The 25,854-nt window shown below is 45.1% G+C and overlaps 1 protein-coding gene across 1 annotated transcript in view; it reads left to right on the top strand.

The window, feature by feature from the left end:
- CCDC187 (coiled-coil domain containing 187) overlaps positions 1 to 25,854 on the top strand; it is a 49,710-nt gene that overhangs the window by 1,975 nt on the left and 21,881 nt on the right. The window contains exons 2-13 of the mRNA XM_072124463.1: positions 5,402 to 5,463; positions 6,284 to 6,327; positions 10,336 to 10,435; positions 11,041 to 11,137; positions 12,287 to 12,870; positions 13,414 to 13,524; positions 15,331 to 15,432; positions 17,864 to 17,983; positions 19,992 to 20,509; positions 20,580 to 20,662; positions 21,463 to 21,869; positions 22,439 to 22,538. Of these exons, the coding sequence (XP_071980564.1) occupies positions 5,406 to 5,463; positions 6,284 to 6,327; positions 10,336 to 10,435; positions 11,041 to 11,137; positions 12,287 to 12,870; positions 13,414 to 13,524; positions 15,331 to 15,432; positions 17,864 to 17,983; positions 19,992 to 20,509; positions 20,580 to 20,662; positions 21,463 to 21,869; positions 22,439 to 22,538 (2,324 nt within the window). The 5' untranslated portion in view covers positions 5,402 to 5,405. The remainder of the gene's footprint in view (positions 1 to 5,401; positions 5,464 to 6,283; positions 6,328 to 10,335; positions 10,436 to 11,040; positions 11,138 to 12,286; positions 12,871 to 13,413; positions 13,525 to 15,330; positions 15,433 to 17,863; positions 17,984 to 19,991; positions 20,510 to 20,579; positions 20,663 to 21,462; positions 21,870 to 22,438; positions 22,539 to 25,854) is intronic.

A 25,854-nucleotide genomic window follows, 5' to 3' on the forward strand; every position in this document is an offset into this window, starting at 1 on the left:
CATTGTTACTGTGATGTTAACACATTTGTTCACATAAGGTTAACTAATGTAAATCGTAATGCAGTTGGGCAAATCACCTCTCTTCAGCTGTTGTAATACGTTTTCAAACGCAACAAAAACCGGGCCACCATTGGTGTCAAATTTGCGGCTGCATATACATCCCCCTAGACGGCCATGTGAATGAGGCCATATTGAAAATTCTCCTGATCTTGACGTTTGATTGTATTTTAAACTTTTGCTGTGTTTTCAGTGAATTTTCCACCAAAATATGTTCAGTTGTAGATATTGTTGAGACGCAGGATTTTTTGCTTTTTGCCAGCAAAATCTATGTTTGCTGAACATGTTCAACTAGGGGGAAAAGGGATCTGCAGAATAAGAAAAGGATGAAAAGGAACCTTACGACATAATTTGGTGCGTTTTTTGGGGGGGGGGGGTTTCTGTTTGTTGATAATCTGTTTATTGGATCTGTAATAACAATAAGGATTTACCTCTATGGTTTTGTCTTTCTCAGCAGTAAGGCTGTGGCGGCACACGTGGCGTTTTGAACCTGTTTTTGGGCCGTTTTTAAGCAGTCCGTTAAAAACCGCATGCGTTTTTTGGAAAACGCATCCGTTTTTGACCAGTTTTAATTAAGATAATTGGTAAAACCGTAAAAAAAAAAAAAAAAAAAAAAAGCATCAGTTTTCCACAACCCGCACAAGTGGAGTGGAACAGGAGGAGCATTAACTGAGCCCTGCAAAATGACCTCCAATAGCCTCAAATGTGCATGTGTCTGCACAAACGGTTAGAAACCAACTCCATGAGGGCCCGACATCCACAGATGGGGGTTGTGCTCACAGCACCAACAATGTGCAGGACACTTGGCATTTGCCAGAGAACACCAAGAGTGGCTAATTCGCCACTGGTACCCTGTGCTCTTCATGTGGGGCTGGACTGCCCTCTGTGTACTCGCCAGAGGTAGCCCGACTGCCATTAGGTAACAAGATGAAATCGTCGGACCCTTTGTGAGACCATATGCTGGTACGGTTGGCCCTGGGTTCCCCCTAGTGCAGGACAATGCTAGACCTCATGTGGCTGGAGTGTGTCAGCAGTTCCTGCAAGATGAAGCTATGAAACCATAGACTGGCCGCTCGTTCCCTACACCTGAATCCGATTGAGCACATGGGGGAGTTCATGACTTGCTCCATGCACCAACATTACATTGCATCACAGAGCCATACCTCCCAACTTTTGGACTAGAGAAAGAGGGACAAAAGCCCCTCCCACTTTTCTAAACCACGCCCATTGTCCCACCCACAAGCATAGTATAATATCGACCTTGACGTTCCCCACATAGTACAGTGCCCCTTACTTTGGCCACCCCCCCCCCCCCCCATGGACCCGTTTAATACCCCTTAATGCAAATCTGCCACATTTAAAACCCCTCTTTAATTTTATCCTCCCTTTACATTTGGTTTTCCACTTTTATTTATCTCCCCAAACTTACACATAATATTATCTGTACTCCTACCCCCACCTCTCCTCATATGGTGTGGTCCCTGTTCTCTATCCTCCTCATTCTGTGCCCTTCTGTCCTCCATCCTCCTCCTCCTGTAGTCTCCTGTCCTCCAGCCTCCTCCTGTAGTCTCCTGTCCTCTATCCTCCTCCTGTAGTCTCCTGTCCTCCATCCTCCTCCTGTAGTCTCCTGTCCTCCAGCCGCCTCCTCCTCCGGTCCTCTAGCCACCTCCAGCCTCTTCTGTCCTCCAGCAGCACCCAGCAGCCCCCCCTGTCCTCCAGCAGCACCCAGCAGCCTCCCCCTGTCCTTCAGCAGCCTCCCCCTGTCCTCCAGCAGCACCCAGCAGCCTCCCCCTGTCCTCCAGCAGCACCCAGCAGCCTTCTCCTGTCCACCAGCAGCCTCCTCCTGTCCTCCAGCAGCACCCAGCAGCCTTCTCCTGTCCTCCCGCAGCCTCCTCCTGTAGCCTCCAGCCCCCCCTGTCCTCCTCCTGTAGCCTCCAGTCCCCCCTGTCCTCCTCCTGCAGCCTCCAGCCCCCCCTGTCCTCTTCCTGCAGCCTCCAGCCCCCCGGTCCTCCTCCTGTAGCCTCCAGCCCCTCTGTCCTCCTCCTGTAGCCTCCAGCCCCTCTGTCCTCCTCCTGTAGCCTCCAGCCCCCCCTGTCCTCCTCCTGTAGCCTCCAGCCCCCCCTGTCCTCCTGTAGCCTCCAGCCCCCCCCTGTCCTCCTGTAGCCTCCAGTCCCCCTGTCCTCCTCCTGTAGCCTCCAGCTCCTCTGTCCTCCTCTAGTAGCCTCCAGTCCCTCTGTCCTCCTGTAGCCTACAGCCCCCCCTGTCCTCCTCCTGTAGCCTACAGCCCCCCTGTCCTCCTCCTGTAGCCTACAGCCCCTCTGTCCTCCTCCTGTAGCCTACAGCCCCTCTGTCCTCCTCCTGTAGCCTACAGCCCCCCCTGTCCTCCTCCTGTAGCTTCCAGCCCCCCCTGTCCTCCTCATGTAGCCTCCAGCCCCCCCTGTCCTCCTCCTGTAGCCTCCAGCCCCCCCCTGTCCTCTTCCTGTAGCCTCCAGCACCCCCTGTCCTCCTCCTGTAGCCTCCAGTCCCCCCTGTCCTCCTCCTGCAGCATCCAGCCCCCCCTGTCCTCTTCCTGCAGCCTCCAGCCCCCTCCTCCTCCTGTAGTCTCCTGTCCTCCAGCCTCCTCCTCCTATCCCACGGCCTCCTCCTCCTGTCCTCTAGCCACCTCCAGCCTCTTCTGTCCTCCAGCAGCACCCAGCAGCCCCCCTGTCCTCCAGCAGCACCCAGCAGCCTCCCCCTGTCCTTCAGCAGCCTCCCCCTGTCCTCCAGCAGCACCCAGCAGCCTCCCCCTGTCCTCCAGCAGCACCCAGCAGCCTTCTCCTGTCCACCAGCAGCCTCCTCCTGTCCTCCAGCAGCACCCAGCAGCCTTCTCCTGTCCTCCCGCAGCCTCCTCCTGTAGCCTCCAGCCCCCCTGTCCTCCTCCTGTAGCCTCCAGCCCCCCCTGTTCTCCTCCTGTAGCCTCCAGCCCCCCCTGTCCTCTTCCTGTAGCCTCCAGCCCCCCCGTCCTCCTCCTGTAGCCTCCAGTCCCCCTTGTCCTCCTCCTGCAGCCTCCAGTCCCCCCTGTCCTCTTCCTGCAGCCTCCAGCCCCCCCTGTCCTCTTCCTGCAGCCTCCAGCCCCCTGGTCCTCCTCCTGTAGCCTCCAGCCCCTCTGTCCTCCTCCTGTAGCCTCCAGCCCCTCTGTCCTCCTCCTGTAGCCTCCAGCCCCCCCTGTCCTCCTCCTGTAGCCTCCAGCCCCCCCTGTCCTCCTCCTGTAGCCTCCAGCCCCCCTGTCCTCCTCCTGTAGCCTCCAGCTCCTCTGTCCTCCTCTAGTAGCCTCCAGTCCCTCTGTCCTCCTCCTGTAGCCTACAGCCCCCCCTGTCCTCCTCCTGTAGCCTACAGCCCCCCTGTCCTCCTCCTGTAGCCTACAGCCCCTCTGTCCTCCTCCTGTAGCCTACAGCCCCTCTGTCCTCCTCCTGTAGCCTACAGCCCCTCTGTCCTCCTCCTGTAGCCTACAGCCCCCCCTGTCCTCCTCCTGTAGCCTCCAGCCCCCCCCCTGTCCTCCTCCTGTAGCCTCCAGCCCCCCTGTCCTCCTCCTGTAGCCTCCAGCCCCTCTGTCCTCCTCCTGTAGCCTCCAGCCCCTCTGTCCTCCTCCTGTAGCCTCCAGTCCCCCCTGTCCTCCTCCTGTAGCCTCCAGCCCCCCCTGTCCTCCTCCTGTAGCCTCCATCCCCCCTGTCCTCCTCCTGTAGCCTCCAGCCCCCCTGTCCTCCTCCTGTAGCCTACAGCCCCCCTGTCCTCCTCCTGTAGCCTCCAGCCCCCCTGTCCTCCTCCTGTAGCCTCCAGCCCCCCTGTCCTCCTCCTGTAGCCTCCGGCCCCCCTGTCCTCCTCCTGTAGCCTCCAGCCCCTCTGTCCTCCTCCTGTAGCCTCCAGCCCCTCTGTCCTCCTCTAGTAGCCTCCAGTCCCTCTGTCCTCCTCCTGTATCCTCCAGCCCCCTCCCCTGTCCTCTTCCTGCAGCCTCCAGCCCCCCCTATCCTCCTCCTATAGCCTCCAGCCCCCCCTGTCCTCCTCCTGTAGCCTCCAGCCCCCCTGTCCTCCTCCTGTAGCCTCCAGTCCCTCTGTCCTCCTCCTGTAGCCTCCAGCCCCCCTGTCCTCTTCCTGCAGCCTCCAGCCCCCCCTGTCCTCTTCCTGCAGCCTCCAGCCCCCCCTGTCCTCCTCCTATAGCCTCCAGCCCCCCCTGTCCTCTTCCTGCAGCCTCCAGCCCCCCCTGTCCTCCTCCTATAGCCTCCAGCCCCCCCTGTCCTCCTCCTGTAGCCTCCAGCCCGGCATGCATGCATGCAGGAGCATGCCGAGGCGTTGTAGGGAGGTCATACAGGAACGTGGAGATCACACCCAATACTGAGCCTCATCAGGTGTTGTAGGGAGGTCATACAGGCATGCGGAGGCCACATACAATACGGAGCCTCATCAGGAGCATGCCGAGGCGTTGTAGGGAGGTCATACAGGCACGTGGAGGCCACACACAATACTGAGCTTCATTTTGACTTGTTTTACGGACATTACATCTAAGTTGGACCAGCTTGTAGTGTATTTTTTCACTTTCATTTTGTGGATGACTCCAAAACCAGGCTTCCGTTGGTTAATAAATTTGATTTCCATTGATGATTTTCATACACATTTTTTAAAAATGTATTAAAACGCAATAAAACCTTTATAAATTTGGTATCACTGTGATTGTACAGAACCAAAGAATAAAGCAGAGGAGCGCGGCAGTTGTAAAAACTGAGTCCGCAAATGCTTTTTTTTTGTCAATTTCACCACATTTGGAATTTTTTTCCTGCTTCCCAGTACACGACATGGAATAATAAATAACGTCACTGAGAGGTAAAATGTATTACGCAGAAAATAAACCCACACACAGCTCTGTATGCAGAAAAATGAAAAAGTTATGAAGGTAGAGAGCACGAAAGAGAAAAAAACCTTTGGTCCTTAAGGGGTTAAACAATGTATATTTATATATACCACATATACACAGTAGCAGAGGCACCATGTGACCAGTGCAGGTAAAGTGTAGTATAATAGATACAACAAATGGGAAGTAAAGTATAGATAATTGGCGCAAAGATTTGTCTGGACTTCCCAGACTCTTTATAACCTGATCTGGCTGATAACTGGGTACAATAGATGAGGCTGGTGTATCATGGCTATACCCAGTATGAGATTTCACCTTTAACACTTCTCTGAAGTTTGTATGGGTGAGAAAGTTGGTGACTTGTGAAATGTCTGTAACCCTGGTGACAATCCTCGCCCAAACACACACACACTCCTCCAAACGGATCACCGCTATAGTCAGCAACGTCTCTCTATTCTGCAGGATCATGTCTTCAAGGGAGGACGGGGACGGGTCTGGCCTGGGGCCGCGCAGCCATGTGCAAGGTGAGTGACAGACACTTACTGCTAATCACATACCTGGGAGACGGAGGGTTAATGCCTCTGTAATTATTGATTGGATCTCATAATTACATAATATAATGTCCGAAAGTATCCAGGAAATATAGGAAATTTTAGGAAATGCATTAAATGAGCTCTGAGACCCCCACATACACCACTGGAACACTTCCTTCTCCGTATGCTTGTCTATCCTATGTGTTGTTAGTAGCAGCAGGACTATGAAAAATAGATATGTATTCCAGGATTGTAGTCTCTGTCACTACTGTGCTCTTAGCTCTCTAGTTACTACATGTAAGTTAAACTGTATACAGGCCAAACCCTACTTAAGGACACCCGATTTACAGATGACCCCTAGTTACAGACGGACCCCTTTGCCCACTGTGACCTCTGGTGAAGCTCTCTGGATGTTACTATAGTCCCAGGCTGCAATAATCAGCTGTAAAGCGTCTGCAATGAAGCTTTATTGATAATCCTTGGTCCAATTAGAGCAAAAAATTTTGAGACGCCAATTGTCACAGGAGCAAAAAAAAAATTTTGTCTGGATCTTCAATTATAAAATATACAGTTTCGACTTACCTACAAATTAAATTTGAGAATAAACCTATGGAACCTATTTTGTATGTAAACCCGGGACTTCCTGTAATATAGTATTTATAAAGTTAATATATTTATGACTTTTTAGTTACTATATAATGTATTTGTGAATCTTTGTGTTTTCTGGTTTCTCAAACAGTGTTTTTTCTTGAAAGTTGCATTTGTGACTTTTCTGAATTTCCTATTGTAAATCGATTGTATTTTGTTTTAGATGTATCTCTTGCTTGGGACAGCCTATTAGAAGCAAAACATGTGGTAAGTAAAAATGTGTTCGAATTGCATTGGACAATCCAATCAAATCCAAATCAATCATGATAAACCAGGGACACATACTTATAGGTCCAGGCACTGTGACTGTGATAATCTTCTTATACAGTATTTGTTACTCATGGCCTCCTTTCTTCTAAAATCCACTTTTAAAATTATGCAAATGAACCAGAAGGGCTTTGGCAGGGACATTACCAGAGCCCCTATATGTGCAGTTTCGCAAGCTGTCTTCCCCTTCCCACTGTTCCCGCAGAACTTTTTCCTACCTCTGCCTGGTATAATTTCACCAAATGGGAGGGGGGAAGTGCTCCTGCACAGTGTAAGAGCCTTTGAAGCTGCAGCACAGAGGGGCACTCCCTCCAGAGTCCTTGAGGGAGGTCATTGATAACAAATATAAGAAGATAATAAGTACAAAGGAGTGGGTCTACAGTAACCTAAAAAATAGTAATAACATCTCATAATCAAAAAATAAAGCATCACAAAAAGACAGGATGTAAACAATGTAGATAATCTTTATTCAAAAATTCATGGTTTAATAACAGTTAAAAGGCACTTCCAGTGCACATACAAAAAATCCAGTGGCTCCCATAGCAAAAATCTTAGTAAATAGGTAAACACAAATGTGAAACCATGTGGTAACAAACCTATATATATAATATATACAGGCAGTCCCCGGGTTACATACAAGATAGGGTCTGTAGATTTGTTCTTAAGTTGAATTTGTATGTAAGTCGGAACTGTATATTTTATCATTGTAATCCCAGCCAGAACATTTTTGGTCTCTGTGACAATTGGATTTTAAAAATGTTTGGTTGTCAGAAGAATCAGGATTAACACTAAAGCTTCATTACAGACACCTGTGATAACTGTTATAGCTGATTATTGTAGCCTAGGACTAAAGTACAATAAATTACCAATATCCAGTGATCCGTTTGTAACTAGGGGTCGTATGTAAGTCGAGTGTTCTTAAGTAGGGGACCGCCTGTATATATTTATCACATAAGTGAAATCAATGCATGTCCCATATCAGATACTACACATATCTGGCGTATAGAGAATAGAGTATATTATATATACTACAGTACATAGAGGGTAAAGAATAGGGAGCTAGAGAACTCCCCACGCGTCAGGGATCCATGATTGTATAATATATTATTGTATATAATATATAGTATTATAAGAAGATACCATAGTCACTGGATCTATGAGTAAGTGTCACTGGTTTATCATGATGGATTTTGATGGTAGATTTCCTCAGCATTGAAATCTTCATCTCAAGTCGCAAAATATGACACCACCCACAGCTCCGTGCACCGCAGTATGAAAAGGTTATTAGCGCCAGAAGATGGAGAAATAAGTTTCTCATTGAGAGTCTGAGTGCTGGGACCACCACCGATGACAAGAATGGGATCCCCAGCAATCTGGAGAGCGGGATCCTATTCTTACTGGTGGGTAGAGCAGCAGGGGCCTCCATTCCAGGCCCGGCGCCAGCACCTGGCCAACCCGGGCAAGTGCCGGGGTACTGGAGGGGCCCACTCGGGCCCCCGGATCAATTGTACCAGTGTCGCTGGTACAATTCATCACCATCGGGATCGATCACTTTTCTGCCTCTATGCTGCGCTGGTCGGGACCGCAGCATAGAGGCAGAATCTAAAACTAACCTGTCCCGGTTGCCACGATGCAGCGCTCCGCAGGGTATGCGACGGCTCTGAAGTCCGCGCACATGATGACGTCATCGGATCACGTGTGCCGGCTTCAGAGCCAGCGCGTACGGGAGGCCCAGGCCAAAGACAGCTGCAGGCGCAGCTCCGGGGGAACCAGGAAAGGTAAATTCTTTTTTCTTTCCCGGAGGGGGTCAGTGTGTCATCAGGGAGAGGAGGGAGGGAGGGGGTCAGTGTGTCATCAGGGAGAGGGGGAGGGAGGGATGGGGTCATTGTGTCAGCAGGGGGGGTCAGTGTGTCCGCAGGGGGAGGGAGGGGGTCAGTGTGTCAGCAGGGGGGGGGTTCAGTGTGTCCGGAGGTGGGGGTCAGTGTGTCCTCAGGGGGAGGGGGGGGGTTCAGTGTGTCCGCAGGGGGAGAGGGGGTTCAGTGTGTCAGCAGGGGGGTGAGGGGGTCAGTGTGTCCGCAGGTGGAAGGGGGGTAGTCAGTGTGGCCACTGGAGGGCGGCCCACGGAGGGGCCCACTTAGGCCTCTTGCACACTAGCGTTGCGTTTCACGTGTGTGCAGAAGACATTGCAGATGTATGGAAACATCTGCAATGTGTTCTTTACACACATATATATTGTTCTTCACATGCTATTTTGTTCGCACCGCTCCGCGCGTATCTCCCGACAAGTAAGCAGATGTGCCGAACATCTGTAATCTATTCTGCACTGTGTTCTGCACTGTGTTTTTATCTTAAATGATCCTGTGGTCACTGTGTTCACTGTGTTCACTGTTTTTATTCTATTCTTCACTGTTCTTCACTGTGTTTTATTAATTAAATGATCGTTCGCGAGCAGGGGAAATAATGTTATTCTGGTCACCTAGCAACCCTTACGTTTAAAACGCATTGCACTCGCATTGCACTTGCAATGATTGCGAGTGCAATGCGTTCTTGATGCATCTCCATAGACTTGAATGGGGCGTGAAAAACGCGCGTGACTCGCAAAAATAGAGCATGCTGCGATTTTGACGCGCGTGCAAACGAACGCAAGCACGCGCGTTCAAAACCACGCAAATGGAGAAAGACCCATTGAATACAATGGGACAGAGTGCAATGCGAGTTCTGCGCGTCAAATGCACGCGCAGAACTCGCGCGTGAAAAACGCCAGTGTAGAAGGGGCCTTAGGCTCTGTCGCCCAGGGGCCCACTAAAACCTGGAGCCGGCCCTGCTCCATTCAGTAGCAGAGGAGTGTTGGCAATAGCCAAGCACAACTCTTGTGTATCTACTGCGCTCCCATTAACTACATAAGAAAATGCTGGAGGTGCTGAGAAATCCCAGACTACTGAATGGAGCGGCAGGATGAGGATGCTCCTCCGGGTGCTCCGCGCATTAGTGAGAATGGGATCACCTGAGGTCCTGTTCACATCATTAGAGGGGTCTCAACTGCTGGACACTCACCGATCAGATTGTTATCACTTATCCTGCTTATAGGGGATAGCTTTCTAACCTGGTACAATCCCTTTAAGTGATCAGAGTGTTAATCTTTATGCCCTTTAAGGATTTAGTACAGAGGTTGAAAAATATGACTGCTTTCTTCCAAAAATAGCACCACACTTGACCATGTCGGTATTGCTGTTGTTATTCCAGGCAGTGACCAGCAATACCATGAGTGAGTTTGTTTTGTCTTGAGCTATGATACTTTCATGTATTACTATGTACTAACACGCCATACCTCCCCCATGTATACTCATGGCCACTGATGCCCATATATATTATTATCATATATTGTGTTATTGCTGCTTGGAATACAACTCTCTTTTTGCGTTTTACTTGGGCCGACATCATTTTAAATCAGTATGTTATTATCTATTTGTGTAAAATAAAGTATTTAAATTTTTTCATACATTTTTTTTTTGTCTATATTTGTTTGTTGTTGGATTTCTCATCCTTTATATGGATGAACAATAGGTGTACATATTTGTTAGCCAACTAAGATTATGGTAAAATAATATATAGGGACATACACATTGATTTAAGCTCCTGACTGCGGAACTTGTACAATTTTCTCTTCCCTATTCCTAGTGTGTTCAACTGTATTCCTTTAAGGATTTAGTACAGAGGTTGAAAAATATGACTGCTTTCTTCCAAAAATAGCATCACACTTGACCATGTCGGTATTGCAGCTCAGCTCTATAGAGATGAATGGAGCTTAGTTGCAATACCACACACTATCCATGGTCAGGAGAGGCGCTGTTCTTGGAACAAAGCATAAATGTCTTTTAACCTCTGAACAACCCCTTTAAGATCTTGCTTTCTAAACTTCAGAATAACTTTATATTTCATGTGTTTTAGTTACAGAGAATAGAAAACAAGGTCGATATTCAGAATCAGCGTCGTAAACAAGCGCAGAAGGTCCGCCGGAGGTTACAGCTGGATAGGGAATCATTATCTGGTAAGTCGGTCTGCTCAGTTTCTTAAAGGGGTTTTAGGGAACAAAATATTGATGATCTGTCATTAGAAAAGGATATCAGATTTAGGGAGATTAACATTCCAGACCTCCGTCTGCATTCAGATGAGAATTTTGGACTGCCTACTAAATACTGTGCCGTACATTGTGTAGTGGCTGCTCTTAGTATTGCAGTTCAGCCCCATTCACTTGACCATGTGACCATGTGACTGGTGGACAGGTCAGACCTAACAAGTCTTGGTGAACCCCCACAGATCTGATTTAGATACTTACTTTAAAGAGTTTATCCGACTAGGTTTTTCCATCATACACAATTATGGCAAATGCATAAATGAACAAGTATGATTCATCCTTGGACCTGTATAGCCCTTAGCCTTGGGGATGCAGATATTAGGAATTATAGTTCCCACAGTTGCTGCGTTATTCACAAGTTATTTACTGAGGCGCCGGGCCAAGAATTGTTTAGTTTTAGATAATGCAGAAATAGATTTGCTGCCACATTGTGTAAGCGGGCATGCTGAGACCTGCCATGGCACGAGATGAAAGGGGCTGCGAGACATGGATCAAACTCTAACACATTCATCGTCTAGGTCCGGATTCCTGTTCTTCAGTCATCAAAGATTCATCACCTCTAGGAAGTCAACAGAGCAATCGGATGAGACCCGACGAGACCTTCACGTTACTCAGGTAAGAGTGAGGTTACAGTAAAATCTCCATTGTCTCTAAGTTCAGCTCTATGTAAAAGGTGAGGTCTGATGATGTTATAGATGAGACCTAAATGAAACTTGTTAGGGGTAAATCATTCAAAGTAACCTCTTAGGGCAGTGATGGCGAACCTTTTAGAGACTGAGTGCCCAAACTACAACCAAAAGCAACATATTTTTCACAAAGTGCCAAATGCCAATTTAAAGTAAGAGCTCCCAGCTCTGTCACAGATTCGAACGTATTGGCGTCCTGAAGACACCAATACAGCACAAAGATGGAGCAATGCGGATTGTTATTGTAGATTCCCTCTAAGGTCCCTCTAACAGGATGATTCACAGGCCCTGAGAAGGGGCTTCAATGATAATCCAGCTCTGTCCACTCCTCCTGTACTTCAAGTCACTTTAAAATAGTGCTGAACACGGCACATTCTGGGCTCCCTGTGACTGCAGGAGGAGGAGTCCTGAATGGTGACCTTTGTGCTGGGTGATGGCCTGGGTGCCCACAGAGAGGGCTCAGAGTGCCACCTCTGGCACCCGTGCCATAGGTTCGCCACCACTGTCTTAGGGTAAGTTCAGAAGGGATGTAGTTGCTGTGGTTTTGCAAACATATGCACAAAATGGTGACGCCTCATGCAGCATTTAAGGGGGTTGAACTTCTCCAGGGCTCCCGATGTCCCGCGTCCGATGCTCCTGTTGGTATACAGGGGCAGACACGCTTGGCTCTGAAACTTCCGCCCACTGGCGCACCCACTTGTGGGGCACCTGATACACTTTGAATCTAATGCTGGAACAGGGGACAGGTGGGCGAAGGTGGGACACCGTGAGCACTATAGAAGGTTATCTTTGTGTACAACCCCCAGGCCACCTATATATTTTTTTAACATGATCGGACAACCACTTTTAAATGGTGAACATTTGCAATTGGTTTGCTGCATAATGCAGTAACTATGAAGAGGGCTCCGCCAGTTAACCCTCTTCATAAACCTGCAACCGCACAAGGACGTACCAGGTGCCTCCTGGTGTGTTAAAGGGTTAAGAGATCCATGTGATCAACTGACCATAATCCCATTCCCCAGTTTGATCATTTTACAAACACCTTTCTTTATCTTTTGTTCCTTCCTGCTATATATAGTGTATCCAGTTTTCCATCCAAGATGGATATACCTTGGGATCTGTCACACAATACCAGGCCTACAACAGTTTTGCTTGGAGAGGAACCATCTGTGGTTAATTTTCATCATAATCATATGGATTTTACACGGAAAAACATTTTGGCAAAGTCAAGCCAGGAAAATATCCTTAATGGCCAGGTCATGGCTTTAGCAGGTTCCTCAGTAGACCAAGTACAGAAGACAAGCCATGTGGGTCTCCAGACATATGCTCCAGAAGGAGAGATGGGAGACCTAGTCAATCCTTATCTAGAGGAGACCTCTCCATGGCATGGAGAACATATTGGACCTCGTTCTTCACCAATAACCCCATCACCTCCTCCGAAAGATGACCTCTATGTGCAGAAGTTAGAGCACCTGAAGAGGAGATCACCCAGAAGCAAACTAGATAAACTTAAAGAAAAGATCCAGGAACAAAAAAAGCGCCAAGAACTCTCAAAGAAGAACCTGCCAAAACCTCGCCCAAACTCAGACCCCCTTCACAAACCTACAATGAAGAGAAAAGTTTGCAAGGTGACCTTTACCCCCGCAGCCCCACACCACAAAGGTAAGAACGTCCTCACTTCTCTTCACACTTGACGGATTTCAGCGTCCGACAATTTAATTTTCTTTTTGGAACCACTTCATCCTTTTTAATTGTCAAGCACTACAGATCTATGGCGCGGGGCCTCATTGAGATGTAGAAATATGGTGAACGGCCAATATTTCAAAGTCTTGTTTTGTTAGAAGTTACATTAGACAAAAGTCGATTTCTCTCGGGGCACCGGCTCTAGATGAAGCGGAAAATCAAGAAATGAGAATTGTGTCAGTTTTTCTTTTATTGTTCAAGAAATCAGCAAAAACTTTGCATGTTAACCTCTTCATTGCTGTAACGTCTTTGCTAAATTTGATAATGTTCTACATAGTGAGGTCAGGATTGGTGAGATTGGCGGTAGGGGTATCATGAGGGCATCTATGGGGGCGACAGCGAGTCTTGTGGTCTTCTTTGTTGTCACTTTCTACACTTTCTACATTACAAATGGTAACAATGGTGTCCAAAGGAGCCAATAGAGAATATTTACGATTATAATTTTTCTAAATTTTTTCTTAGTGTTCGGTGCCACAGATAAAGACCCAATTCCTCCAAATTGCAAAGAAGATGATATAAAAAGAGAGAAAGAAAATCTGAAGCAGAAATCCCACAAGATCGAAGAAGACACAGGTGAGTGGAACATGAAAGAAGACTAATCTCGTAGTAGTGTATGGGGCTCATAGAAAGAAACCATGTTATCTAATAATAAAGGGAATAATATTACTGATGTATGCATTAGCATCTGTGGTATCAGTCCCATTGTTATGACATATGGTGGGGGCTTAAAGGGAACCTATCACAAGGTAGGGTATAAAATGCCTTTCTTCAAGAGCTCTCTAATTTGTATCTCTCTTTGCACATTACTCCCAAGTCTGAGCTTTGATGTGAACATATGAAACATACACACAGGACTCAATGCACTCAATATAGGCCAAAAAAAGTGTCCTTTAATAGAAATCTACCACCAGGATGAAGGATTGTAAGCCAATCCCACTTATATATTGGTATGTGCTCCCTCTGGCAGGATCTGCTCTTATTTAAGCTTCCTATACCCTTGGTTTTAAGAAAAAAAGTTTAACAAATATGCAAATGAGGGCTCCTGGCTCCATTTACACCTATGGATCCTGGAGCCCCTCAGACTCGTTTGCATAAGCTTAAAAGCCTTTTTTTGTAAAAGAAACAGAGGGGAAACACATCAGTCAGTGTGCTTGTTTACAATCCTTAATCCTAATGGTAGATGTTCTTTAAAGAGAACCTGTCACCAGGTTTTGCCCCCAACTACCAGCCCCCTCAAGTAGGGTATGAAATGTCCTTTCTAGAATTCCCTCTTTTACGCGAAATCACACTTGTTTGCCTATAAAAAAATATCCCTCAAAGTCAGGCAAATGTGACTCTTCTCACCTGATTTTCATATGAGATGAGTCAAGTTTAGTGGCCGCAGGGGTAGTGTCAGTTCAGTGGCCCCTATCTTCAGTTCTATAGCACCTAGAAACATGCTCCTGGTGTCATAATAAAGATAAGAATCTCGTCTTACAGATCACTTCAGGTTCTGTGAACTACAAATAGGCATTTAAAAAAAAAAGGTGATAACTGGATCTTTATCTGCAAGTTGTATTTATAACTATGTCTTTAGCTGCCTGTCTCTGGTTCTGTATCTCACAAAAGTCTTTATTCAGATGAAAGATGAGATTCCTATCTTTATTATGACACCAGCAGCATGTTTCTGGGTATTATGGAACCAAAGATAGTGTCACACTTCTGAAATGACACTACCCCTGTAAACAAATAAACTTGCCTCATCTCATCTGAAAATGGAGTGAGAAGAGTCATGTTTGTTTGACTTTGGGGGAGATTTTTTTTATAGGTAAATGGATGAGATTTCACATCAAATAGGGATTTCTAGAAAGGACATTTCATACTCCACCTGAGGGGGCTGCTAGTTTAGTGGGGGTAAAACCTGGTGACAGGTTCTCTTTAAAGCACACTCTTTTGGCCAATATTGAGTAAATGTGTATGTGGATATATATGAAATGTACACATCAAAGCTAAGACAGAGAGATCCAGATTGGATAGCTCTTGGATGAAGAACTATTCATCCAGGTCCTCATTACACATGCACACTTGGCTCAGCTGAGCATACCTCTGGGCAGAGGGGAGCAAGCCAAATCCACAACATCCCGGAAAACATGGAGGATGCAAGAACAAATCCATCTGCCCCATCCTTATCACCTGGATCCGGGCAGGGTGTGGGGACCTTCATGTGATGACAGCATATGCTCAGGGTTACATGTATCTGACCTGTAGTACACTGAGGGATGGGGGTTCTCACAATGTTTCTCAGTATTAGAGGATTGACATTCTTGTTATCCCCCTAGACTTCTGCAGTACAGCCTGAAAGTTCACATACAGATTCATTTCCATGTTTATTTCTGTCAGTATCTTCCAAAGAAAAAACCAAAACACTGAAAAGCAGGAGCCCGGTCACCAGAAAACTCTCCTTTAAATCCCCGTCTCCAGAGAGGAAAACAAAGAATTGTGGTAAGTTACACTTTGGTAAGTTACAGGTTTTGCATGACACCATTTTCATGGAGGACAAAGTTAAGATTACAACAATTAGGTCGGTGACCAGGGATTTACAGCTGGGGGTGCATGTGCACCATGTCGATATGTACTCAGTGAGATGTCGTTGCCTGCCTGTATGTAGCTGCACCACTTGACATTCAGTCCTAGCTGTGACCTGCGTGACCCTCACTTGGTTGCTGTGTTGAAAAGGTTATCCGGTGTCAGACGCCCACACGTTATCACTGCCGCCCCAACCACAACATTTATCAAAGCGATTCTGTATGCCCATAATATATACAGACTGATAGTCCCAGGGGCATGCTTCTAAAATCCTGAATCCTATGGGGTTGTGGGACATAATAGAGTTCTTAGTCTTATCAATTTCAGATCATGGATAGCAGTGAGCCAAGCAATAACTTTGCATCTCAACATCTCTTAATGGGAAACTACCAGCCCCTCAGAATATGAAATGTAATTTCTAGAACTCCCTCTTTCATGTGAAATCTCACCAGTTTACCTATAAAACATATCCAGAGTCATGTAAAAATGAGCAGAGAAGAGTCATATTTGCCTGAGATGAGTCACGTTTTGAGGCTGCAGGAGGAATGTTACTTCAGATGTCTCTATTTTCAGTGCTAAAGAACCTAGAAACATGCTGCTGGTTTATTCTTAAACATAAGAATCTCAGCTTTCAGCCTGTGTGCCTGTATCAGTCTCCTCACCTTCACACTCATGCAGTTCCCTCATGGTTTGCAGGAGAGAAAATGTATAAGGAGATACAGACACACACAAGCTGCAGTAGGTAATGAGAATCCTATATAAATAATGAAATAATTCAGGATGCTGACAAAGGCATTTTTTTTTTAAATCTGCATATCATAAGGTATTGGAACCTGTCAATGGCTAAAAATCACATTCCTGGTGACAGGTTCACTTTAAGTGTCTGTATCTGTAGCTCACAAAACTCAAGCCTGATGTAATCTGAAACATAAGATTCTTACATGTAATATGATACCAGCAGCATGTTTCTAGATGCTATGTAACTAAAGTGGAACTGATGGAGACGTCTGAAGTGATTCTCTGCCTGCAGCATCTAAACTTAACTCATCTAAGGCAAAATCTGCTTATTTTCACATCACTTTGGAGATTTTTTCATAGGTGATTTAGTGAAATTTTACATAAAAGAGAGTATTCTAGAAAGGACATTTCATACCTACCTGAGGGGGCTGGGAGTTTAATGGGGTGGAAGCTGGTGACAGGTTCCCTTTAGCAGTGCATTGTGCTGCTCGAGTTTGAAGGAGATCATCCTCGGAATAAAGGGCCATATAGGGATACAAAAACATGTAAAATTTCCAATTAGTTGGTCACCTATTGATAACACTGTACATAAGATCCTTTTAGGGTCACCTATTACAACACCTTTTATTAGGGGGCAGTTTTGCTCTGTGAGGACCAGTAATGTACAGACAGAATTAGCATAATGAGGGATTATGGTGGTGTTTAAAATGCATGAAAATATTAAATTTAGGAATTTAATGGACGTGAAAAATGGTTTTGTGCCCCGCTGAGACTGGCCCCTAAGATCACGCTCTGATAAGGCATTTGTCATTGCAAGTGTGAGTGTCAAGGACTCCTTTTTGGTCATTAGTTTCTGTCAGTGGTGATGCCGGGACAGAGCCGCCGGGTAAGATAAATTGGAGTTCAAAGGTCGGCGTCACCGTCCTACTGGACTTGATGAATTGGAGGCGAAAAATTTGCTGCGGTTAACGAAAAATTAATTTGCACTTTGGCTACAAAGTAACTTGAAACACGAGGCGGCAAGAGGTGACATAGTGCGGAGCAGGGATGTTTATGTTTTTATATTTATTTTTATTATGAAAATTGTATATATTGTTTTACATTACATTTTAACATTGACATTTATCAATGATCTAGTAATTCAAAGCCCAAAAAGTATAAGTATAAGATCCACTAATCCTCTTTGCTTGTAGTGAAGTTCTTATTGGAAAGTAACCAGTCCTTAAAGGGGTTGTCTCATCACATGTATGTGCAGAATGGGTATAAGTATTAAATTGCTCACGGTCTAACTATAGTAATGGGATGGGTGATCACATGTCCGCTGAACTATAGGAATGGAGAACTGTGACTTCTCACTTCTATAGGGCTGCAGCTCGTAGTCACACACAAGCCCATATATTAGTAAAATAGTGAAAACACACTAAAGAAGAAAGCGATGGAATAAACAGATAGCAAAGCAGCTGCAAATATCACCCTGGAGAACCCAGCACATTCAAACATTACACAGGGAAGTCGCCCATTGCTACATGTATTGTGCAACGCTCCATTTCTCCTGCGGTGGCGCTGCACTCTAGACGTGTCTTTGCATTGACTTTCTCTGTGTTTGTAGGTCTTTATGGGGCTTCAGCATGGAGAGAAGGTCAGAAACTTGTCCAGCAAATATTAGGACCCTCACCGGTCGTGTTACATCGTTCACCCAAGGCGGATGATCAACATTCAATGCAAAAAGGTATCTATCTCTCCTATCTATACAGTCATGGCCATAAGTTTTGAGAATGATACAAATGTTAATTTTGACAAAGTCTACTGCATCAGGCTTTATAATGGCAATTTGCATATTCTCCAGAATGTTATAAAGAGTGATCAGCTTAACAGCAATTAATTGCGAAGTCAGTATTTGCCTAGAAACATTCAACACATTTCAACTTCATTGCAGGCGCCTTAAAAGGAGCAGCTAACATGGTTTCAGCTTTACGATGAAACTGCGTTTGGCTCATTAAATCAGTTATCACCGTAAAGATGATGATGACAGGGCTGGAGATCAATCTGTCATGATTAAGTAAGAATCATACCACTGGACACTTTAAAAGGAGGCTGTTTCTCTTCTGTTAACCATGGTTATCTCTAAAGAAACACGTGCAGTCATCATTGCAGTCACCAGCTCTGTGCGCAGGAGCCCATGCAGAATCTGCGTTTCAGAATTATTAATAATTTTTTTTTTACCCACTACCCTAAAAATGCCTCCTGTTAAGAGCCATGCATATGATGTAGATTTTAATCCTAACGCTACAAGTCATGCAGTAGAACATGAAAATAGGGCGGCTGCGAGAGAATTCAACATTAATGAATCTGTGGTGCGAATCTGTGGATGAAACAAAAAGATGCCCTACGCATATAGAGAAGACCAAACTGAGTTTCCGAGGAAGATGGCAACATTTGGAGGACAAAATAGAACAGTGGGTTATCGTACAGCTGTTTCTATTCGACTCAACGCCACAGTGTAAGCACATGACATGGAGATCAAGGACTTTTGAGGAGATCCTTCATGGTGCTTTGATTTATGAAACGGCGGAATCTCCACATCCGCAGCAGAACTTCTGTCTGCCAGCAATTGCCAAAATAAACGAAAAGAATATCCAACGAGAACACATCACTAACATGGATGAGGTCCCCCTTACTTTTGACATTCCCATAACAGGTACTGTTGAGAAAAAAGGGACCAGTAGTAGGGAAACTAGTAGTCATCTTTTTTACTGTAGTTCTCGCCTGTCCGATACTGTCAAAGCCCAAGGGAAAAAAAACAATTCGGAGCTTGCTGTCATTCTGGGTGGATTAACCAAAGAGCTCCAGCTGCTAGATATTGGCGTCAACAGGTCATTTAAAGTTAAATTGCCATCTGCATGGGAGCAATGGATGGCAGAAGGTGACCAGACGTTCACCAGCGCCGGGAGAGTTATGCCCGTATGTGCAAGTGGATCGTGGATGTCTGGGAGGAGGTACCAGTCTCCGAGCTTTCAGGAAGGCTGGAATCATCACGGAAGAGCTAAGCATCAGCAACGAGCCCGACTCAGATGATGAGGGGGATCCAAGCATGCTTGATGCCGATATCGCCCAACTGTTAAACTCCAATACTGAAGATCACAGGTTTGATGGATTAGTGAAGGAGTGAACTGAAAAAGTAAATGTTTTGAACTGCAGTTACAACTGAATAAGTTGAGTTATTGTGAAAGAGTTAAATAAAGTTTGACTTACGGTCTGAGTTTTGTTTCATTTAATGCGCTGCGCCTTATAATCCGGTGCGTTTTATATATGAACCTAAATGTCTTAGCAGGCCCTTATTAGTAATGCGTCCTATGATCCGGTGCGCCTTATGTTCCAAAAGATACAGTACTTGAGGTTGCTAAGCATATGGTTCCTGGTCCGAACCATTAGTATCAAAGTCCAGAGAAGAGGCAGCTTTCCAAAAATAAAGTGAAAAATTGGTCACGTTTATTCTGTGGCTCGATGCAGCGTTTCAGTTCTAAACCTTCTTGAAGCATAACACCAATACGTTGCATACATCCATGGAATAAATTTCACCAATTTTTCACTTTATTTTTGGAGTGCTGCCCCTTCTGTGGACTCTATATAGACTCGATAGATATATAGGGCACTCTGGAAATTATCTTTTTTTGACTCGATGTGCTGCCATTTTCTTTGGGTCTATCTATCGTCCTTTATCACCCTCTGTTTTGTAGGAAGCTGCAGACGATGCCAAAAGATTGCCTCACCAAACAGTCTTAAGCCACAGAAAAATACCAAAGTGAAAGTGAAAGGGAGACAAGACAGGACCCCGGTGATATCACACATCAGCGCTGAAGAACAAGGGTCCAATCCTGCAAGTAAAGATGAGGACAAAGCAGGGAAATGTAAGCGCCCAAAGAGTTTTTCTCCAAAACCTGTGCAACCTGTTACCTGCAACAACCCAGAAAAGAGATCTCTGGGAAAGGAGAATGTTGGAAGCGATCATGAGGGTCAATCCAAAGACAGCAAAAGACGTAGTAGTTACAGTGCGGAGCAAATCAGGGACTTCATGAAGAAGAAGGCTATGGAGAGGCAGAAGACGGAGCGGGAGAACCAGACCATGATGAAGAAAGTCGTACAGATGAGGAAGGAGAAGATAGATCATGTCCTGAAGAAGCAGAAAGAAGCTTTCCCACCAAGGAAAGGAGTAACCTCCACCGTGTCCTGGAAGACTCCCCACATACAGCCCTGTGTAAGTACGAAGAGGGCCTGCTATGTCATACTAACACACCTTAACCACTAAAAGCAACTTTGATTTGCAGGAGGCAGAAAATGTCAGAAACAAACTCTCTGAATGGATTCATGCAACTTCTGAGGACTTGCTGAGAGAAGATGAAGGAGGAAGGTACATTAACTCACTGTAAGATGCAGAACCGTAGTCATATCTATAGTATAATAACATTCTGCAATCTGTATAATTCTACAATGACCTATTGAGGACAGCCCTGCACAATTCTTTCTATATGATGCAAAATACAATCCTATAAGCACTAACACTGCTGTGCTCTCTGTTTTGAACATCTCTAGTGCCCCTCTTCCTTGTGCACACAAACATATATTTTGTAGTTGCTTCAACAGATAGCACATGTCCCTCTTTACTACTGGCTAAAACACGGTGGGGTCCTGGGTCCAATTCCCACCCATGTCAACATCTGCAAAGAGTGTGTATGTTCTCTCCGTGTTTGCGGAGGTCCCTGTATGAGCCGACTATCTTAGCTCCAAACTATTGATCAGGTCGCATTCCTGTCCGCGCTCACACAACATTGACAAATGGACCCGATGGTGTTGTTTGAGGCCTGTGAAAAGGTTATGTTTGTGTGCACCAGGCTCTGCTCTGAGATAAAGCTTTATCAGGCTTCTGGTTTAATACTAAAGCAGTCACCCAGAGGGGAGGGGCTTTGAAGCTGCTAAGTACACAGCAGTGTGAGGACACAGCTCCTTATCCTGGAATAAAAATCCATATATCACAGTTCTGCTGCTACTAATAACACACTGATTACACTTCTCTGCAGAGAGCACAGAACACAGCAGTGTGAGGACACACACTTAGGTGCCCTGGAATATTAATCCACATGGTCAATATCATTTATAGATTCTCTTTGAATTACTTGTTTACATTGTGATTCTTTATTCTCCTTATAACAGCAGAAATTCTAAAAAACAGAAGACAGAGAACTTATCAAAGAAGGAACAATCCAGTCCACTCCGACTACAAGACTTGGCTCCTGCCAAGGTCGAAGACATCCAGGTCAAGGATGTTAACTCTTCAAAATGGCTAAATGATGATCCCTTACCATCACACAAAACCTCAGATGTCTTCTTGCAGTGTAGGGGCCACCAGGAGCATCTACATACCCTATGGGCCACCGCAAAGGACCTGGGTAGGAGGGTGGAGCTGGAGTGTACCAGGCTTGGGTCTCCAAGCCTTGGCCAACACTCGGAGATGAGTGTCTCCTCTCCTTCTCCTGCTTCACAAGTGACGCAAGTATCCGGTAAATACCCTATTGTGGCAGAGAAAAACCTCCAAGTCAATACAAGGACGTCTCCAGAGGGTAAGGAGCCCGTCCTACTTACCGGTGTGTACAGTGCAAGGGTCTCTACTGGGTCTCTCAAAAAACTACAGACGCAGAATGGAGAAAGATGAACAAGGCAATCGTTATCTTTGTGACTTGTTTGTTCACTTTCTAAAAGTTTTTAAACCCATGTCACAGATCTTGCAGTTCAGCAAATCTGAATGATAGAGATTTATTGGGATTATGATTGTAATAACCTATTCTGTCCGATATTAGATCAGAGGAGGTTGGGCAACTAGCACCCCTACCCAGGCCTATGATGTCACATAACCAAGTTGCAGCTCAGTCCTATTCTTGACGGAGATGGGACTGAGCTGCAATACCAAGCACCACCACTATACAATGTATGGCACTGTGCTTGGTGAGCAGTAAATTGCCTGTAGGCCTGGCCCGGCCGGGAGTATCACATAAAAACTTTCTATATTTGGTGAGTGACACTGAGTTGCCATGTCAGGCACAGCCCATGATAGGAATAAAAACATTTTCCTTTTAGATTAATAATTGCAACTTTCTAATTAAATCAACTAACATTGTATTTTTCTTCCCAGAACCCAGAGAGAAAACAACTCAAACAAAAAAGCTCCATCCAAAAGATCACAGTGAAAAGAGAAAGAAAAGCAGTTTTATCCATCGATCTGCCAGCACAAGGTGAGCTTTAGGTTATGATCACATGTGCCGTGATTTCTAATTTTCCATAGATTTAAATTAAATCTACCATCCGTACAGTATTAAGCATGATAAACCAGGGACACTTACTCACAAATCCAGGCACCGTGACTGTGGTAATCCTCTGATATTTGATATCCATAGCCTCCTTCCATCTCATATCAACTTTTAAAATTATGCTAATGAGCTTGAAGGGCTCCTGGGAGTGTTATCAGAGCTTCTCTGTACAGCAGCTTCACAGGATGTTACACTGTGCAGGAACACTTCCCACTCACTCCAGTAGGGCTTCACAGGATGTTACACTGTCTCTCCCTACTCATTGCTCTTTAGCATATTTTGACCCCTTCCTTTCATGCACATTTTTTTAGAGTGGTGGCGGTTCTGAATTACTTTAAACTACAGTTTATGCTAACACCCCCAGATGTTCCTGCCTTACACAACCCACACTGACATCTATAGTCTATTTCTCTATATAAACTATAGGTACACCATGCTAGTAACGGGTTGGACCCCCTTTTGCCTTCAGAACTGCCTCAATTCTTCGTGGCATAGATACAACAAGGTGCTGGAAGCTCCTCAGAGATTTTGGTTCATACTGACATGATGGCATCACACAGTTGCCGCAGATTTGTCGGCTGCACATCCATGATGCGAATCTCCCGTTCCACCACATCCCAAAGATGCTCTATTGGATTGAGATCTGGTGACTGTGGAGGCCATTTGAGTCCAGTGACCTCATTGTCATGTTCAAGAAACCAGTCTGAGATGATTCCAGCTTTATGACATGGCGCATTATCCTGCTGAAAGTAGCCATCAGATGTTACAGGGTACATTGTGCTCATAAAGGGATGGACATGGTCAGCAACAATACTCAGGTAGGCTGTGGCGTTGTACCAAGGGGCCCAAAGAGTGCCAAGAAAATATTCCCCACACCATGACACCACCACCACCAGCCTGAACCGCTGATACAAGGCAGGATGGATCCATGCTTTCATGTTGTTGACGCCAAATTCTGACCCTACCATCCGAATGTCGCAGCAGAAATCGAGACTCATCAGACCAGGCAACGTTTTTCCAATCTTCTACTGTCCAATTTCGATGAGCTTGTGCAAATTGTAGCCTCGGTTTCCTGTTCTTAGCTGAAAGGAGTGGCACCCGGTGTGGTCTTCTGCTGCTGTAGCCCATCTGCCTCAAAGTTGGACGTACTGTGCATTCAGAGATGCTCTTCTGCCTACCTTGGCGATTTGAGTCACTGTTGCCTTTCTATCAGCTCGAACCAGTCTGCCCATTCTCCTATGACCTCTGGCATCAACAAGGCATTTCCGCCCACAGAACTGCCGCTCACAGGATGTTTTTTCTTTTTCGGACCATTCTCTGTAAACCCTAGAGATGGTTGTGCGTGAAAATCCCAGTAGATCAGCAGTTTCTGAAATACTCAGACCAGCCCTTCTGGCACCAACAACCATGCCACGTTCAAAGGCATCAAATCACCTTTCTTCCCCATACTGATGCTCGGTTTGAACTGCAGGAGATTGTCTTGACCATGTCTACATGCCTAAATGCACTGAGTTGCCGCCATGTGATTGGCTGATTAGAAATTAAGTGTTAACGAGCAGTTGGACAGGTGTACCTAATAAAGTGGCCGGTGAGTGTATATTAACTATCTCTGTCTATCTAAAAAACGTGATGTAATAACTATATGTCTCCCATTGACTTCAATATAAAAACTATAACATCCATTATGCATGTGTTATTTTTTTGAAGTGGAAAAAAGTACAGCAGCAACTGTAAATTTACTTTCATGTCAATGGGAATTTTTACTGAGGCGTTAAACCTCTGTTCTTTACTTTTTTTAATGGTGGTTTGAACGCTAGTCTGAGTCGAAGATTTTTTTAATTGATTTCTGACATTTACTATTTCCTCACTAGAGGGCGCTCTTGCCCAGCCTTAGTCTGCTGAGGTTTGTGTCTTTCCTTGTTATTCTCCAGTTCTTCATTGAAGATATTTCCTTTCCCCAAACAAATGTAACTTGTGTGTGTTTACTTGTATTAATCAATCATATATATCTATATATATATATATATATAATATATATGTATGATTAATATTTATACTATACAATCGGTAGCAGAGCTCCAGAGGATGAAAGCCATTGCCCCGTTTCAGAAAATAAACATTCATTATGCATAATTAAATTTTACACAATTTTTTCTACTTCCTGTATGAATTCCTCAAAGTGCTTGCTGCACATCATTGTTTACTTCTATAACATGAACATGGATTAGTCTGTATCCACTGGAAGCAAGAAATCAATTCCAGCAAGCAGAGGTATAAAAATCTGGTACAAAAATCACTACTTTTTTTTTTTTATTTATAGTGGTTTTATAATGTGGAGATTTTATTAATTTTAATTATTCCTCCATGTAAATAAATGTTGTTATTTGGATGTACCTGTGTAAAGATTTCCCCTTTTTGTTGCCACACTGGAAACAAAAAACAAGATACCTGTTCTTGGATACAACCACCGCTGAGGGAATTTATAATCTGTGTTGTAGGATAGGACTGGGATCTTTCCAACTAGCTGTTGGCTTCTATTCAGTAATAGATTAATGTGGCGTATAGAAGTAATTAATTTGCTGCATGGCAGTGCTATATATATATTTATATTTTGGAAGCAGTGCAGTAATAAATGTGCAGGAAGTTCCAGAATGTAGTCTGTAGGCCATATTAAATTCCCCATTCTGTGATAATGACCATGCGCAAGTGTGACCACCGGCGGACAACTGCAGCTAGGTCCATGAATAGTTGGACACAGCCATTTTTATAATTTTTGGTTCTGTACATTACCACCAGTAGTCGATTATAATATATGTGATTTGGGTGATGGCCGGGGGCCCAAGCCTTCTGGGGGACCCATGGCGATCCAAACCACCCGCCATAATATTCTTGTACATCTTTTCCTGCACCAATACACATGTACACAAGAGACATTTCAGGACCTTTGAAGGTCCTCCAAAGGTCCTGAAACCACATATTGAAAGCACTGATTCTAGTACCATATGTAGGAAGTGAATCCCAGCCTGGTTACTGGGAAGATGGAAAAAAAATCCAAATGTGATAAGATGGAAGAAAAAAACACAGTTTTTTACGGCTTTCACTGTGCACTCATAGGGGGCCTGATCACTACAGTATTGCAGTATATGAAGTACATGTTATGAATCTCCATCTGGATGACAGCCGTACATGTAGATCATGATGCGTTAAGAGGTTAATGCCATATTTTTTTTCATCATTCCAG

The sequence above is a fragment of the Engystomops pustulosus genome, chromosome 9 (assembly GCF_040894005.1).
Source record: "Engystomops pustulosus chromosome 9, aEngPut4.maternal, whole genome shotgun sequence".
Taxonomy (NCBI): domain Eukaryota; kingdom Metazoa; phylum Chordata; class Amphibia; order Anura; family Leptodactylidae; genus Engystomops; species Engystomops pustulosus.